Raw genomic sequence first — 18,793 nt, 5'->3', positions numbered from 1 at the left:
CCAACCTCTTGCTCATCTTTGCTTCCTGAGAACATTGAGGAATCTGAAAATCAGTATTAATTGCCTTCATTGAAAATAAACAAAGAGAAAAGAAAAGAAAAGGAAAGGAAAATCCTGAGTAAAAATAAGATTAGGCTACCTTTGTGACATCAATCTGCTATTGGTTTCCCTTTTTTTAACTTGGGCTATGACCAAAAGATATGTATAAAAAGGGCACAAAAAGTTTTGGATGTGCATTAACAACACAACACCATTTGGCAATCAGTCAGACCAGAGGTAATGGGCAGGATAGGGGTTGGCAATGGGAGTAGCCAGTTTCATGCTAGAGTAAGTTTTTGCTAAAGATTGAAGGACAGCAGTTTAATTCAGCATTTGGAAATACCCCTCGCAATGCTTCTTCTCACCCTCCTTTTCTTTTGGCATTTTCACCTTGTGTTTCCTCATGGAAAATATTTGCTATTATATTTTGTTTAAACAGACATAGCCATAGGAGCACCCTTTGCGGGCCAAGATGGAGGTGGCCAGGTTTACATCTATCGTGGGCACAGTGAAGGACTGAGCGCATCTCCAAGCCAAATCCTCAAGAGTCCTTTTTCTGAGTCTGCTGGTTTTGGCTTCGCCATCCGTGGAGCCTCTGACATTGATTTTAATGGCTATCCTGGTAATACAATATTTTATTATGTCATATGCTTAGCCTAATGATCTATAAGAGCCATGGTGGCACAGTAGTTAGAATGCTGCAGGCTACTTCTGCTGAACTGCTGATTGCCAGTAGTTTGGCAGTTTGAATCTCACCAGGCTCAAGGTTGACTCAACCTTCCATCCTTCCAAGGTCAGTAAAATGAGGACTTAGCTTGTGTGGGCAATATGCTGACACTGAAAACAGCTGAGAGAGGGCATTATGTAAAGCATTGTGAAGTGGTATATAAATCTAAGTGCTATTGCTAGTTGAACCAAAGTAGAGCAATTTCCCAAGAGTTTTGTTGTGATCTCAACCAGCTTTCCTCTAGCATGGCCCTTTTAAGTGCATGATGACTTCCATTGATGACTTCCATTGTTGTTGTTGTTGTTTAACATATGATTAAAACATGAGAAGTAAACATACAATATATACCCCACCCACATAGATATATATATAAAACTTCCATGGGGTATATGGCAGTGGCCTCGTAGATGAATGTCCAAGAGATCACCCGTGGTATTGTTTCATGTAGATCTTCTAAAGAACCATGGAATGCATGCCATGGGCAGTCTTGCACAATATGTGTAATAGTTTGTATATCAGCACAACAATCACAATAAGGGGAATGACTTCCATAATTCCAAACTAGCATGATCTTTGGTCTTGTTGGCTAGAAACTATAAAACAGACCAACGTAGGAGAACTTAGTTAGGGACAAACTAATTTAGGCCACAGGTAGATTGAAAAAGATGTTTTAATTAGTCAAAGTTACGAATATGTGAAAAATCCTGTGCTTTTTACAAGGAAAGCTTAGATTGACTGCTATTCTTTTCAGTGGGATGGGTAGCACTGGTGCCTTAGAATGATGATTGGTGGAATGCTGCATCCTTAATCGCCCCTGTGTTTTATCCTTCTCTTCACACTCAGATGTGCTAGTTGGTGCTTTCAGAGCCAACAAGGTAGCTGTCTACAGGTAAGTGAATATGGCCAAGACCTTTGCATCTCATAGTTTGAAGTGCAGTTACCTGCCAGTGTTTTTTTTTTCTTCTGAAATTTGTGGCATCATCTTTCTTTTCCAAGAACCATCATATGTTCTCTTTAGGGAACCCCCACTCTTTAGGGAAACATACTGGACACTTGCTGAAAGGGTTGCAAATAATTTGTACAAATTGGTTTAGTGTGGGGATTAGAAAATGTCTGGAAAATGGTAGTCTCCTCATTTTGATATGTTTTATTATATGCTTTTTTTCTCTTATGGATGGAAAGGAAGTGAATGATAATCACATCCTCTTTTTTATTTTTTATTTTTACTTAACGCAAGCCTGTGAATTTATACATGAATATGAAATTGTGCAGCAAGAAAAAGAATTCAAGGAACCATTGAAAAGGCAAAAGGGTGCCAAAAGTCTTATTTTATATTGATTGTTTTGCCAAATTTAAAAATATAGAACTGTTTACAATATAAGATTTTGTCATATCCTATTGATTTTGGGGTGGGGGCTTGTTGTAATTATGAATAAGCTAGAATTTTGCCATAGGAAATTCTTAAGTTAAATTATAAATAGAGTAGTTTCCTAGCCAAAACGTATAGAGCTATGGTGTTTGTTGTTTTTGCTTCACAAATAGAATTGTTGAGTTTTCACTTTGACAAGTTTAGTGATTGTGGAAAGAAAGCTCATTGAGCAAACGAATAGTTCTAAGCAATAGTGATCTATCACCTGAATGTCTTGCAAAATGTCTTAGCATTTTTTCCATCTTGTGCCCAAAACGGAAATATTTTTTTGAACCAATTTTAATTTGTTTTTGAACAGGGACAAACAAACATTAAAAAAAAATCTTCCATTACAAATTGTAGAAAGTGTGTCAGTTGTTTACAGTATTTCCATGCATCTCTTCCATAGTCACTACCTGCTTCTTATATCAAATCACATATTTTAAATTCACCTATATTCATGTATATCACAATTATTATATCTCAACCTTAATTTGACTATAATAGTTTTTACATCCTTTTATATATAATATTCAAAATCTAGAATAGGATTATATGATAATATTCCATTAAATCATCCTAAAATCATCCAATCACACTACATCTTTATAACATATTCCAGATAAAACTTTTAAACCTCCTCTCATAATCTCCATGTATTGTTTATATAAAATTTCATATTATCAAACTAATATATGAATATGTATTGTTATCATTATTAATCATTATTTAATTATAGCTATTTTTGCTTCATTTTATACATACTACTAGTAAACTAAATTTAGCTTAATTTTTTATTATACATTTTCATTGCATCAACCTGTATCTTTCGAGTAATAGTATGGTCTTATACCTTTGTAGCATTTATATTCTAGTTACTTTCTTAATAAATCTTGTATAAACTTCTCTTGACAACATATTATTCCTTTCATATCTCATAAAAGCTTGAAACCCAACATCTGTTCTTTCCATCAGCTTATCTTTGGTTATCTCTAGTGCTTCTGTCAAGATTTCTCTCCTTATCTCTGTCAATTTTTCTCTTTCCTTCTTCTGTGCTTTGAAGTCTGGGGTAGAGTTCCAATCCATCTATCTCCCCTTTCCATATTCCACTCTTGCTATTACCAACCACATTCACTTTGTTGTCAGTATCCACAGTTTTCTTATCTCTTTGCTCATTTTTTCTTCCATCTTTTGAACTCTGTCCTCCACTTTCTTCATTTGGTAAACATCCTCAGTTTCTCCATCAGATCTTTCTGTTTTGTATTCCATATTTTCCAATCTCTTTTCAATTCTCTCTGAAACAACTAATAGATCTTGAATTTCAAGCATAATCATTTGCAATGTTACAGTTTCTTTTTTCCTGCTGAGGCATTCTTTCAATTTTGCAGACACTGCCACTATAGGGTTCAAGGCTATTTTAATAAACTTCAAACAGGTTCATTTATTATCTTTCAAGTCAAAATGTTGTCTTCCCTCCAATAGCTAGTGATAGAACTTCCAAAAGGCACCTGTATAAACAACTTGTGCTCTTTCTACTATCACTGTCAGTAAACAAACTGAAAGAACCTTGAATTTCAAGTGATCAAAGAGAAAGAAGAAAAAACAATGTATCCAGCCTCCAGCCTCTAAGTGGCAGCGTAACTGCTTTTCCTCTTGTTGTTACAATCCTCTTTATAATCCTTCTTATTATCTTCTTTATATTCCAAGCGTAAGAAAGGAAAAAAAACCTTAAATGGAGATCAAAAACAATCCAATCAATCAAATCAAGCATTATAAAAAAAGGAGAATTTTAATCCATAGGTATAAGCAAAAGTGAAAAAAGAAGAAGAAAGAATTAATCCATTCAGTTTAAAAAATAGGGAGCCCCTGCAAAAGTTCCAAAAAAAGAAAGAAAGAAAGAAAGAAAGAAAGAAAGAAAGAAAGAAAGAAAGAAAGAAAGAAAGAAAGAAAGAAAGAAAGAAACTGGATAACACACTAAGTTCAATGCAGATCAATCTCGCCACCTACAGTCTTCTGTCTTCAATCTTAACTTAATTTAATTTTTTTCTTGGGTAGTCCCTTCCTCTAATAATAAAATTTCTTCACCAATTCGACACACTTTCTCTTTCTGCTTTCTTCCCGTTCCGGAGCTGTTCCAACCTCAGCAGCTTCATTAGCTGCTTTTCTGTCGCCAGAAAAAAAGGACTATTCCTGGATTTTTCAGAGACTTTGCGATGTCCCTGAGATCAGCAGGAGGTGCCCTTCTCAGTCACCGTCTCTGCGGGACGGTTTAGGTTCAAATAGACCGTCCAGCAGAAATTTGACTGTGATCTCGGAGTACCAAGATCACACGTCGTGCCGTCGCGACATCAGCGCTCCTTCCCCGGAAATTTCTTTTTTTGACTAAAATCAAGTCTATAAAACCTATTCCCTATACTTGGGTAGATGAAAAATGACCTTAACTCTAAGATTTAAAATTAATTAGAGGCCACCCAAATCTATTATACTGCATTATAGTTTTGCATATAACTTCACAAAACCATATGCTGATATTCCCCAACCGGAAGGCTTTCAGATATGGTGGGAATTCTACAGTTCTTCTCTTCACTCACACAAAAGCCCCTTGGCTGGGAAAAGTTGATCTGCACCCAAGCACAGGGGGAAAGGAAAGAGAATCTGCTATCAAAATATCTCCACTTAGAGGAAGGTCTGAGTGATGCGATGCTGTGCTTGACTCCAGAACTTCTTTCTTTAATGCAGTGTCTTATAAAGGGTTGATCTATTGCTCCCATTGCTGTAGAAAAACACTATAGAAGGACATGAAATTGGAGAAGGCTGGCCCAGCACATGGATACTGTTGAATTAGCTAGTTAAAGATAGAAAATTTTATTGTAGATAAATTTTATCCATCCATCAGGATATGTCCATGACTAGAAATTTTGGAAAAGTCCTTTGTCTCATCCACCAATGATGAGTAAGAGGATTTCTGATAGTCCCACAGATCCTTTAGTCACCATTTATCCTAGCTGCATATGCACCTATAACAATGACATGTTTGTCTTTCTTAGAGTTCAGCCAATGATTAGACTCAAAGCCCACCTTTTCATACCTGATGTTCTTGATTCAGAGATGAAAACATTTCATCTCTGGAAAAGTCCTTTGTCTTATCCACCAATGATGAGTAAGAGGATTTCTGATATTCCCACAGATCTTTTAGTCCCCATTTATCCTAGCTGCCTATGCATCTATAACAATGACATGTTTGTCTTTCTTAGAGCTCAGCCAATGATTAGACTCAAAGCCCACCTTTCCATACCTGAAGTTCTTGATTCAGAGATGAAAACATGTCCAGGAGCACAGGCCAGCTGGTAAGCATAATGGGAAAGATATCCATGTTCAGGTCTGATTCCCACTCTATATATGCACAAGACACTTCACCCTCAAATAAGTTCATGAAATAAGTAATTTATTTAAACGTAGAATAAGACTTGTAATTGTACAGGTGAGATTCAGAAAAGCAGATTCTATGGTTAGTTATTTGGCAGTTGGGTGAGATTCAGAAAAGCAGATTCTATGGTTAGTTATTTGGCAGTTGGGTATGCTCGTTTGATCTGTGAAATGAACCTCATAGTCTTTTTCCTCATCAATGCAGCTTCAACATCCAGATGTGTGTAGGGATGTTGGGAAAGAACATTCCATCAGAAATTGGTGAGTATTGAATCAGTAATTTAGGAACAGAGACCATTGTGGTCGTAATCATGTACATCAGGGGTGTTAAACTTGCAGCCCTGGGCCGGATGTGTCACACACTGGCCATGGCCATGCCCGGCTTAGCGAAGGGGGGGGGAGTCACAATACATCATGTGATGATGCCATGACGATGTGAGTTTGACATCCCTGATGTACATAGATAACAAGAGGAATGAGGTAAAAATCCAGACAATACAAATCCTGAGGTTTGAGGGTTCTCCAAGGTGAAAGATTTTTCAGAAACTTGGAAGCAATACCCCACAGCATTATTTCTAAAGCTTAGCAACTTTAAGGTATGTGGATGTCAATTCCCAGAATTCCCCAGCCAGCCAGGGTGATTGGGGATTTATAGGAGTTGAAGCCCACACATCTTAAAGTTGCCAAGATTGAGAAACACTACTGTAGAAATAGTATTGCAGACAATACAATTTTTCTTATTTCGCAGAGTCTCTGATGAAACAGGATTAACTAGATTCAGTAGTCCCTCAAGCAATATTTCTAGAAAATTAAGAATTAGTTCTCTTGAGACAACAAATGTGTGTATTTGCCTGATTGACAAAGGATACTTTTTGTACCCACAGTTTTTCTATGACCATAGCAATTCTGGAATTTAATTTTTAATATATGCATGAAAACATGGTTATTTATTAACCTATCAGCATGCTTAGCAGTTCAGAAAGAAAAGAACCAGGATATCTGTTTCTTAACTCAGCTGTACCAGAAATGAAATTAAAGAGAAAGCAGCTGAAATTAGGAAGTGAGTTATTAAATTGTGTTTTCCATCCACCCACCCATCAACCTTTCCACATTTGTTTATTTAGAAGTGAAAACTACTGATTCTATTTTGGCATTGGTATTTGTAGTAAATGGGGGAAGGATCTTAATCTAATGCCCCATAGAATCCTGGATCAATTCCCATTAATCCTTAGCAGCACAGTATTGTTGTCAGATAACACTTCTGGATGGTACTCAAGTTAGAGGGTGGTCTTAAATCGCTATGTGGGTGTACAGTCTTTCTGTTAATCTTCTGAATACATAATGAACAAAATAAATATGGACTGTAAGAACACTGCAGATGTTTGAGACAAAAGCCTTGTCTTGTACAACAAAAGACAGTAGTTTGGTATTCTAGTTATCAATATGTATACTGTATATTGTGATTTGCCTGTTAATCTTCATCACACTCATGTTGTTTTCTGCCTGTTTCCTTGTGTCTGCTAGAGCTAAATGCAGAGCTACAGCTGGACCATATGAAGCAGAAATTTGGGAGGCGGGTTTTATTGCAGCAAACCAACCAACCAAGCCAGTTATTCCAACTGAAGTTGTCCAAAAGAATTCCCCTGACTTGTAAGAATGTTACGGCTTATTTACGGGTAAGTATCTCCGGCATAAAAAGTGTGTCTTTGTTTCTGTGTGCATGTGTTTGGGATAGTGGGGAAGGCTTGAGCAATGGAAATTATGTTCAGCTTTGATTGTTGCAGCCCAAGATTTGCAGAGAAATAAAGAAGGCTGAGTACATTTTCTCTTCTATAATTTGGGAAGTACCAAGGCTACCTTCTTATATTCAAACTTTTAATTTGTTGTTTTAAAGTCCTATCTTGGAAATTTTGGCACATTTGTGGGACTTTCCTGTCTTGGAATAAAATTCTTTATGCTATTGTTACATCAATCTCCCAACATCTTCAGAAAAGAAGAGCAACTTCCAGATGTGAACAATCTACAAATCCCAGAAGCCACAGCCAGCAACCATGACTAATAGCGAAGGATTTTAACAGTCATAGTTCAGTAAAAAATTGACAGTTTCTATTCTTTTTTTCCTAAGAAATATTATTGGTATCTTTGCTTTTGGCAAAGCTCTTGCATATTTTTCACTGCATAAATCAAAAATAATTTCATTATGGCTATTGTGTTAGCCTACTATAATGCAGAGGTCAACTATTCCATTGTGATGCTGAGCCTGGGAGGAAACTTGAGATTGGGAGTGTGTTTCCTAATCAGACTTTGCTCGTAGGAATTATAGAGATGAGAAACAGTGTTATGGATACTAAAGTTGCCGCCTTTTTGTTTTGGCAGGACTTTTGTGTCTTTCAGTTTGACAAATACTAGTTAACTCTTTTGTGCCTCTAGAAATTTTTCTTTGCAGAGATGAGAATTTGTGACTTCTAGAAAATCAAAAGTTCCCCATTTCTTTGTTAGAGTTATAAACCTTCCAGAAAGATGTAATTTGAACACACATTTTCCAATTGGATGTCCTCCAGATTTGTCAGATTACACCTCCAAATTTACCAGGTGGAGGTGATGGAGTTGTAGTCCCACACACCTGGAAGCCACCCAAAAAAACTTACCCCATGGGGTCTGTAAACTGTTTTTTACATACGCCCCTTCCCAGGATCAAGCTGATTTCAAAGACAAGCTGAGTGCCATTGTTGTGAGCCTCAACTTCAGTTTGACATTCTTCTCCAGAGCTGGAATTCTGCAACCTATTCTGTCTGGCCAATTGATGGTCCAGGAACAGGTGAGACTTCTTTCTTCTTCAGCTCAAAGCAAAGTGCACTAGGAACTACCACTTTCTGCTTATGAAGTTGCTTGTTTGTTTCCTTGTCTGAATGCTTTGAGCATAGGGTTTACCTCTAAAATAAATGTTTCCAAAGAAGTGGCTTTGGTAAACATAGCCTATGCATGCCCAAGAACAAGCTGAATAGTTAGAATATTCCTCTTCAGAAGTACATTCCACACATCACAAATTGTAGGCCACAGACAATAATACACTGTTGTGTCTTAAGGTGCCATGAGACTTTTGTTGCTGTTATTACCAATATAAGTTCCTGTTTATAGAGAGGTTGGAACAGTCCTTTCTGGTCTTGGAGTCTAGCTTTTAATTAGAGATTATGTATGTCATGTGGAAAAGAAATAGGTTTTGTACATAGAAGGTTTGCAGGCTGAGAGACCTGGTGGATTTAAATGCAACTTCCAGAACCCCTCCAAAAGTTGCCACCAAATGATATTTTTATGTGAAAGAATGGGGGAAATGATTGAATAGAGGGGACCTAGTTATATTAATTGTAAACATAAATATAAGGTTAATTCAATTGAAAAGGAGATTAACCTAAATTAGATCTAGTTTTTGTCTGGCTTCATTTACTTATTTATCATGAAATTATCTTATTTAAGAGATGGGTAATTGCAGTGTTATGTATGTTAACTGGACAGTGAGAGATTCTGCTTGCTCAAATATTTTCTACTTCATATCTGGTATCTTCATATCTCTATATAGAAGGGGTTTTCTTATGTATCCCTTAGCTAGGAATCACATGGAATAGCATGGATTGTGTATGTAGCAGTCCATGTTCTCTTCCAAATCGTATTTGCTATTTGTTCAGTGATAGCTGTTTAGATTTCCTCTTATTCACAGACCCGCATCATTCTAGATTGTGGAGAAGACAACATCTGCATTCCAGATCTCAAACTCTCTGCTCACACGTAAGCACAAATAGTTTAGACAGGGTTGGCCACAACTGCTCAGGGGATGAGAAAAAAAGCATAGTAATATGCTGACAATGTTTGTAATTTTTCTATGTCTTTTATTAATTATTTTATTAAACATATTTACATGGCTGCCAATTTTACAGAAAACAATTCTGGACAGCCATCTTTTGTAGGATTTCCATACATCTCCAAAAATAAAACATATCACCAAATTACAAAGATGTCCTATAATTCATGAGAAGGACAAAGATCACCATCACTAAATTATATTATGATACTTAAAAATAATTTTATTGGTCCATTTTTAAATAAGTATATATAATATTAAATGAACAATTCATTCCAAGCAATGAAAATGAAATCACAACAAAAGAAAACATGGAAACAAGAAATCATAGTTGTAATTACAAATATATTCCAAGTTCATCTGAGGTCTTTAAAAGGAGGCACCAAGCTTTCATGTTCATCAAACTTGTCCAATTTCCATTTGACAGAATATATAATTTTCTTAAGAATTACTAAATCATACATCAGTGGAATCCAATTCATGATATCTGGGGTTATAGTATTTTTCCATTTTATAAGTATTATGAGACCACAAATATAGTATTTTTCCTTCTGCTAATTCCTTTTTGCTATTCCTAGTGCACAAAACCCCCAGATTTTTACTAAATTCCAAGTACATTATGAGTATCTTTAAAAAAACATTTTCCCAATCTGTAATTATATTGTATAACATTACTCCAAAAGAAGTATAATGACCATAACATTAAGGTGCCCTCAAATTTTGTGCAATACCAGAAATTTGTCAATGAATATGATACTATAGTTTCAATTAATACGGTTAAGACATTGCAAGAAAAATATGTTCTGATGATTGAGTTGGCTGGAAGCTCAGATTTACCAAATATTTCTAAGGACATCTGTATATGTTCATCAGTATCCATGTAACTCTTAACAATCTGGATGAGACAGCCAGATCTTTAGACAAAGTGGACATACAAAAAATGTTGCTGAATTTTATATGTTCCTTTTCCTTCAGACAGTTCAAGAATCATATGCCATTCATTTTCTTAAATGAATAAAGAAAGTCAGTCAGATATCAATGAGTGGGAAGGAGAAATATGTCATTTCTAATCCAGCAAAATGTTTCAACTTCCACTCAGTCTTCCAGTTGACCTTGCTGCATAGTCAAACCTCAATCAACAATTTTGTCCTCCCAATTGCAATATTCTAATTCCTGATGCAAAAGAATAATGCAGCCATTATTTATTACTCTTTCCTTTCTATGTCATTATGTCTCAGGAATGAAGCTTTCCTTCTTATTGGGGCTGAGAATGTGGTTCTCATCCAGATTACAGCAACTAATGCTGGCGAAGGAGCCTATGAAACTGAGTTACTGGTGGAACTGCCATTTGGGGCTTACTTCCAAAGAGCTAACAGCAGTGCACAGGTGAGGTCAGATACAATGGTTGAATTTTAACTTCCAGTATCAGTAACTATTCAGCATTTTGGCTAAAGTTCCTATGAACTGTAGTTCAGGAATATCTGAAGGCCAATTTACCCACCACGGATAAAAGGTTTTGTCACTGTGACTAAATGTTGACCAAAAATACAATCTTGTAGTCTTTTATGTCTCTTATGGAATTGAGCCAAGAAAAACAAATGTTTTCACCTTCTTGTTTATTCCATTCTTAAAAGTGTGTTTTAAACATTATTTCCTAAAAATATTTATATTTTTTTGCATGTTGTGATCACAGATCAAGCCTGAGTTGGCTGAAAGCTCAGATTTACCAAATAATAATAATCCCCCCTCTCTGAAGGAGATGTATGGTTAAGAAATAGAAAATATAAATAAATAACAATAAATTTGAATATTTTAAATTATATGCAGTATATTTGGTTGAGAGAGTCTAAAATCAATTGCTTCATACTAAAGAACTGTGCCTTATAACAATGCTCAGGCTCTAGATTGTAGGTATAACCACACTCTGCAAATCTCTTTCAGTTACACTGCTATTGTGTCCTAATTCAAAGCCATCTAGGATTCTTTTGTAGTGGGAAAGCCAACATAGATGTATTATAATCTGAGATTTAACAATCTTTCTTTGATTTTTACTTGTTTTGTGCTAAAATAGGTGAGAAAATCTACCATATATAACAAATTTAGTTTTGCTTCAAAAGGGGTTCTGATGTCCTAGAAACAACCTTTTCAGTTGAGTAACAATAGTATGAAAATCCTTCCATTCATTTTGTCATCGTGTTAATTCAGTCTTCCAAGGTTAAGTATACTTGAACACACTCCATCCCTTTTGCCTGCAGAAACTGATCTGTAATTTCCGCAAGGAGAATGAAACCCAATTGGTGTCCTGTGAAGTGGGCAACCCAATGAAATCCCACACAGAGGTAGGGGATTAATTTCTGAAATGGACTTGTTTTCTCTTCTTGTTTGCTCTGAAGTTTGAAAAAGTACCAAAATCTAGAAAGGAATGAAAAATGTTTTTCTCCATGTAATACACAAAATTATACTACATTTCCTTTAACTTGGAAAATAGAACTGAGTGGGGTTTAAACAAAACCAATTCTTTTTCCACCAATGCATGACTCTTTTATTTATTTATTTTCATATAAACAGAACAGAGGTGTTACTAATATCTTTTGATTAACACATAAATAGGCAGACTTATCTGATTGATATTACACCACAAATAAATCCATAGTCTAGCATCTACTGGAACATAGGTAAGTTATAGAGAAATCGTAGCACAAAGCAAACCAGTGTTTTTTTTTCTTAACCTATTTGTCTTAAGGGCTCCTCTACACCTTGATTTTAATATGGTCATTCTCACCTTTCTTCCTGCCCTTATTATTTACAGATCAAACTGGATTTGGAACTAAGTGTCAGCCAGTTAGAAGATGCTAATAGTAGCATTGTCTTTGTGCTACAACTCAAGAGGTAACACTCAGCCATGTTTCAGTGGCTTATTCATTGAAACTAATTTCTGCCTTTTAATCTGGAGCTTCCCAAATGAACTACAACTTCTGGATTCCAAGTCATTATCATCCAACACATTTCCATAAAAATTGTAATCCTGGCAGGTTTGGTGGCGCTAGACTGGAACTACTATTATACCAGCATCCTTTAGCACTCTCCAAACAAAAGGCAGAGAAACTGCCCCATATCTTTTTTTTAATCTATTTTCATTTTATTTAAAAAAAGTTAAAATACAAAACTCCAAAAAAAATTACAGAAACAAACAAACAAAATAATACACAAAACAAACAAGACATTGAAAAAAAGTGCATTGAAAATACATAAATCCATATACACAAACATTATCCTCCCTATCTAAATACTGATACTCCTCCCTCAAGATAGCTGCTGAATGGTAGGTACTTTTCTTTTTTATGTTGACAAAATACTGATTTTTCTGCCAAAATTGGTTCGTTGGCATAGATTTGAATGGGAGCATTTAGGAATGGCCCAAGATTGCTTTTGGACACCCATGAACCCTCGTGGGAAGAGGAATCTTAAAGATTGCAGTTATTGTTCTTCCTGTTAATTAATATAATAGATAGATGACAGGTTAATAATCTGCAAATAAAATTAGTAGTTTGAAATTTTTGGGAGCCTGTTTTGCAATATCATTGTACTATATTTATTAGTATTCAACCGGAGGGAGGGGAATATGTGTACATGTGTTAGTGTTTTTAATGCCCCTTTTTCAATGTCTTGTTTGTTTAGTGAAACTGGTCTACATCTTGAATCCTTCTATGTTTCCAATTGTTCTCCCATTGCTCACTCAAACAACCCCCCCCCCATTTTCTTTCCTATCACAACACTTTTCCATCCCTTATTCAAGTTGATTTGAATGTTCCAATACTGTAAAGAAATCTTGGGGATGCCTCAAAGGTGAGAACCTTTTTGACATCATCATAACCTCCAATTTCTTCTGCAGTAAGAATAGCCAGAACCCCAACAGCAATATAGAACGGTTGCAGGTGCCACTCAAGGTTGATGCACAGATAGAGCTTTTTGGGTGAGTATAAGCCATTTTGCTCAACCTCTTCCATTAGAATATTATATTTTGTGAGTGCAGATTTTTTTTTAATCTGTTGGGCTGATAAGAGGGATACATTTTAATTCTTGTATTTTGTGCTCTTTGTTCCTAGAATCTCTATACCAGCTGCCACTGTGCTCCAATGGACTCCTGAGGCCTTTAAGAACAAAAGCAATGAAATTGATGACTATGGACCAAAAATAGAGCATACATATCAGGTATCAAGAAAGATACACGAATTGGAAATATGGATGTTTTAGCCCAACATTGATATTTTTCCCTATTATAGATCTCTTTTTTTCTCTTTCTCCATGTCTGCCTACCTCCCACCACCATTCTCCAGTTGCAGAATGCAGGCCCTAGCACAGTATCTGGAGTTGATCTGCTTGTATATTTCCCCAGTCACTTCTGGAAAGGCTTCTTGCTTTATATCACAAGAGTGAGCACAGAAGGCAACATCACCTGTTTATCTACAAATGAGACCAACCCTCTAAAGGTAGGACTATCTGGAGGAGCAGCAGGAAACAGAAAGCCTTATTACATAATGCTAGAACATTTCATTTGGATTCATGAATTAATCCATGGCATATTCAGGTTAAGGATTCAAGAAGTTGATAATGAAAAGACATCTTCATCAAGAGCCCATCAAGAGAAGAGTGGATTAGTCAGAGTATGTGTAATTTAATGGGACTGACCAGTGGCATAATCTGCTTGCTATCAGGAATTTTTTATGCCGCAATCTGATTGGAAGAAACTGAGAGGTTCTGGAGAAATTACCAACATTCAGAATGTACAAATGGCTCTTCCCTTGACAGTCTGCAAATTTTGACTTCAAAAGTTCCAGACGATTGCATACGTGTATGCAACCAGAATTTGAATCAGAGAATAAAGAAAAGGGAAAACTCCGGGGCTATGATGGTCATATTATATCTTCGCTTGATTTGCTTTAATTTTGGATAGATTTCTAAAATATATTTTATGTATGGTATTAAAACTACTCAGGGAAGATAAGGTATTATGCTTCCTTACGTAGGACCACTAATTATCTGAAACAGCTGACTAAAATTTGTATCAAAATTATCCATTATAGTATCACTTTTTACCCTGAACTAAGTATAATGGGACACATTGGATTTTGATTGAATGCACTGTGTCAACCCAATCATTGTGGTATACAATAGATTATGGTTTAGCATATTGTATGTACAGTACATTGAACAAACCATTAGTAAGGAAAGCTAACTATTTTTCTATTATAACATATTTTCAAATTCAAATTTTCAAGTTCAGCATGGAAGAGCACTGTACCACAAAGAATTTTTCTCCTTAATAATAAACATTATTATCTGTCCATTGAGAAAGTCCTTAATATTTTGTTTATCATAAAAACAGACATGCAATAAAGAAGCAAGGAGAGAGAAGTAAATCATAATTGAGTGTCTCTTTTTCATCATAGCTAAAAGTCCTGGAACCCACAATTGCCCCCAGCAATCTGATTGTCCCTTCATGGCATTGGCGTGAGAGGCGTGATGTCAGCTTTTCAACATTTAAGGCACCTATTGAAGTGGTGAGTCTTTGCAGGGGGCAGGGGATGCTTAGAGACTGTCCCAGGGTTCTTTGTTGTTTAAATTTCATAAGGTAATCCAAAAGCATTTGACACTGGGCCTGAGCCCATTTCTTTGCTCTTCATACTTGCTGGCCTAATCTGTAAACTTGAGAGTTATATATCTTGCAGTGTTGAGCTGAAAGTAAATGACATAAGTATTCTATATATTACAGTTCAACAAATATTACGCATAACTGCATACTATTTCAATGTGCAATATTAGCGTGGGAACTTGTTTGTTCTTAAAAAGACTTGGAAACTGAAAGGCTTTCCAGCTCTCCTCGGTTACTTAAATGAACTTGCAGGTTCTGTGGTGCAAAAGCTATCCCATCTCTAATCCACATCTACTTCTCCCATCTACTTCTCCACAAGGAAGAAATTGTTACCACTGAAATTCAAAATATTACTTCATGGTAGCTGTTCAGTCACACTTCTGCTACCAAAGGGAGTGTTCAGTTTACTAGTGTAATTATGTCAGTGGTAGGATTCAAATTCTTTTACTACTTGTTCTGTGGACATGGCTTGATGAGCACGGCATGGCTTGGTAGGCATGGCAGGACACTGTAAAATCTCCATTTCCTCCCGATCAGCTGGGACTTGGAAGGCAGAGAATAGATGGGGTCGGGCCAGTCAGAGGTGGTATTTATTGGTTTTCTGAACTACTCAAAATTTCCACTACCATCTCTACAGAACTGGTCAGAACCTGCTGAATGCCACCTCTGAATTATTTCTCACCATAACACCTTCTCCTCTATGCTGTCATGTTTCTATATGAAACAAAACATGTCTGGATTCAACATCTGTAATAATTTTTCTCTCTTCTGTCCTCCATGGAGTTTCCAATGTCCCAGTTTTCCTGATTTAGAATCATCTTTTAGTGTCCTGATTTTCCTGATTCATAATTTTCTTCCCCAGCTGTTGTATTATTCAGAGAAGATTAGAATTGCAAGTTTGCAGTTACTTTACTTTACTTGTGTCTATTGTCTGCACCCTCCTTCCCCATTTTATGTAAGCCGCCCTGAGTCCCCTCAGGGAAAAGGGCGGCCTATAAATACTAATAAATACCAAATACCAAATACTTACTTTACTTTACTGGACTTATATGCCGCCCTTCTCCCAAAGGACTCAGGACGGCGTACAACACAAAAACACATATAAAAAAAGGTAAAGAAGATTAAATAGGAAATCCAATAACCTTCAATTGACAATTTAAATCAAATTTAGGATTAAATTCAAATTAACAATTAAAATTAATAATTTAATTTATTCTATTCAGGCCAGGCGGGCTTGCTGAAAAAGCCAACTTTTTAGGGTGCACCGGAAGGACTGGAGGTCCTTGGTCGAGCTGTGTGCAAAGTTCCAGGGGCAGCTCATTCCAAAGGGAAGGCACTCCCACAGAGAAGGCTCTCCCCCTGGGGATCGCCAGCCGACACTGTCTGGCCGACGGCACTCTGAGGAGGCCAACTCTGTGGGATCGTACTGGACGGTGGGAGGCTACCAGTGGCAGTAGGTGGTCTCGCAAGTACCCTGGGCCTAAGCCATGGAGCACCTTAAAGACCATAATTAACACCTTGAATCGCACCCGGAAAACAATCTGCAACCAGTGCAGGCCACCTAAAAAGGAGTGTGTAACATGACAATCCGCATGGCCATATTCTGGACCAGCTGGAGCCTCTGGGTGCTCTTCAAGAGCAGCCCCATGTAGAGAGCATTACAGTAGTCCAGGCGAGAAAGGACGAGGGTGCTAGTGACTGTGCACAGGGCATCCCAATCTAGGAAGGGGCACAACTGGCATACCAGGCAAACCTGGTGGAAGGCCCCCCTTGGTCACGGCCATAAGATATTCTTCTAAACTAAGCCGCGTATCCAGGAGGACTCCCGGATTGCGGGCCCTCTCTGAGGGGGCTAAAATTTCTCCCCCTATCATCAAAGATGGTACATGATGTACAAATCAGGCTGATGGTAACCACTGCCACTTAATCTTGGAGGGATTAAGCTTGAGCCTGTTCGTCCCCACCCAGATCCGCACAGCCTCCAGGCACCAGAACATCACATTGAGGGCATTGTTGGGGTGGTTTGGGGTAGAGATGAAAAGTTGGGTATCATCAGTGTATTGATGATACCGTACCCCAAAACCACGGATGATCTCACCCAGTGGTTTCATATATATGTTGAACAGGAGGGGTGAGAGAAACAACCCCTGAGGTACCCCACAAGTGAGGCGTCTTGGGGTTGATCTCTGCCCTCCAGTCAACACAAACTGCAATAGATCTGAGAGGTAGGAGGAGAACCACCACAAAACGGTGCTCCCCACTCCCAACCCCTCGAGTCGTCGCAATAGAATACCATGGTTGATGGTATCGAAAGCTGCCAAGAGATCTAATAAGGCCAGGACAGAGGAGCGACCCCTGTCCCGGGCCCGACAGAGATCATCAACCAACGTGACCAATGCCGTCTCCATGCTGTACCCGGGCCTGAAACCCGACTGAAATGGATCCAGGTAGGCAGCTTCATCCAGGTACTGGGGAAGTTGACGTGCTACCACACTCTCAACAACCTTCGCTACAAAGCAGAGGTTGGAGACCAGACGATAGTTAGCTAAAGAAGCTGGGTCCAGGGAAGGCTTCTTAAGGAGGGACCTCACCACTGCCTCCTTCAAGGTGGTGGGAAAGAACCCATCTCTCAATGAAGCATTGGTAATTGCCTGGAGCCAGCCTCGTGCCACCACCCGGAAAGCCGAAACTAACCAGGAGGGACATGGGTCCAGCACACAAGTGGCAGCACTAAGTCTCCCCATAATCTTGTCCATGCCCTCAGGAGTCACAGGATCAAACTCATCCCAGATAGTCTCCACAAGATTAATCTCCGTCAACTCACCCAAATCTACACAGTCAGAGTCCAAGCCTGTCCGAATCTGAGCAATTTTGTCCTGCAGATACTGGACTAATTCCTTAGTCCTGCCTGCAAGGGGTCTTCCCCAGTTCCTTGATTAAGTAAGGAACGGGTCACCCTAAACAGGGCTGCTGGGCAGTTATTTGCAGACGCGATAAGAGTGGAAAAATGTTCCCGTTTTGCCGCTTTTATCGCCACTAAGTAGGACTTAATATGAGTTCTTACTATTGTTCGGTCAGATTCGGACTGGCTGGCCCTCCAACCACTCTCTAGGCGTCTTCTCCAGTGCTTCATCTCCCAGAGCTCCTTGGTAAACCAAGGAGCTACCCAGGATCAGCACCGAGTCAGAGGCCGCAAAGGCACAACGTGGTCCAAGGCTCCAGTGACCACCCTATCCCAGGCTTCCACTAGGGCCTTGGTTGAGCTGTGAGCAAGTGATTCAGAAAAGTCCCAAGCTCCATCAGAAACCTTTCAGGGTCCATCAGGCACCTAGGGTGGAACCATCTAATTGATTTCGCCTCCCTGCGGCAGGGGTAGCAGTATGGAAGTCAAGCCTGAGGAGGAAATGATCAGACCATGACAAGGGTTGAATAACAATATCCCCTAAAACTAGATCATTCATCCACTGTCCAGAGACAAAAATCAGATCGAGCATGTGTTCCTTGCTATGAATGGGGTCTCAAATTAACTGAGTTAGGTCCATAGCTGTCATGGAAGCCATGAACTCCCAAGTTGAATCAGATGTCTCACCAATGGGAGGCAGATTGAAATCCCCAGGACCATAAACCTTGGGAAATCAATCATCAGCCTGGCTAACACATTCAGCAGCTCCGGCAGGGCCGATG

The 18,793-nt window shown here is 38.1% G+C and overlaps 1 protein-coding gene across 1 annotated transcript in view; it reads left to right on the top strand.

Moving 5' to 3' along the window:
- ITGA2B (integrin subunit alpha 2b) overlaps positions 1-18,793 on the top strand; it is a 54,739-nt gene that overhangs the window by 21,290 nt on the left and 14,656 nt on the right. Inside the window, exons 12-25 of the mRNA XM_014076425.2 lie at positions 479-661; positions 1,610-1,655; positions 5,429-5,521; positions 5,806-5,861; positions 7,125-7,276; positions 8,293-8,418; positions 9,316-9,383; positions 10,695-10,842; positions 11,712-11,795; positions 12,266-12,345; positions 13,349-13,429; positions 13,563-13,668; positions 13,794-13,946; positions 14,907-15,017. Of these exons, the coding sequence (XP_013931900.2) occupies positions 479-661; positions 1,610-1,655; positions 5,429-5,521; positions 5,806-5,861; positions 7,125-7,276; positions 8,293-8,418; positions 9,316-9,383; positions 10,695-10,842; positions 11,712-11,795; positions 12,266-12,345; positions 13,349-13,429; positions 13,563-13,668; positions 13,794-13,946; positions 14,907-15,017 (1,487 nt within the window). The remainder of the gene's footprint in view (positions 1-478; positions 662-1,609; positions 1,656-5,428; positions 5,522-5,805; positions 5,862-7,124; positions 7,277-8,292; positions 8,419-9,315; positions 9,384-10,694; positions 10,843-11,711; positions 11,796-12,265; positions 12,346-13,348; positions 13,430-13,562; positions 13,669-13,793; positions 13,947-14,906; positions 15,018-18,793) is intronic.

Source organism: Thamnophis sirtalis, unplaced genomic scaffold (assembly GCF_051295495.1).
Source record: "Thamnophis sirtalis isolate CommonGarterSnake01/CBP01778 unplaced genomic scaffold, rThaSir2_p1.2 scaffold_4, whole genome shotgun sequence".
Lineage (NCBI taxonomy): Eukaryota > Metazoa > Chordata > Lepidosauria > Squamata > Natricidae > Thamnophis > Thamnophis sirtalis.
Note: the sequence above shows the minus strand (reverse complement) of the source record. Positions and strands in the feature narration are given on the sequence as shown.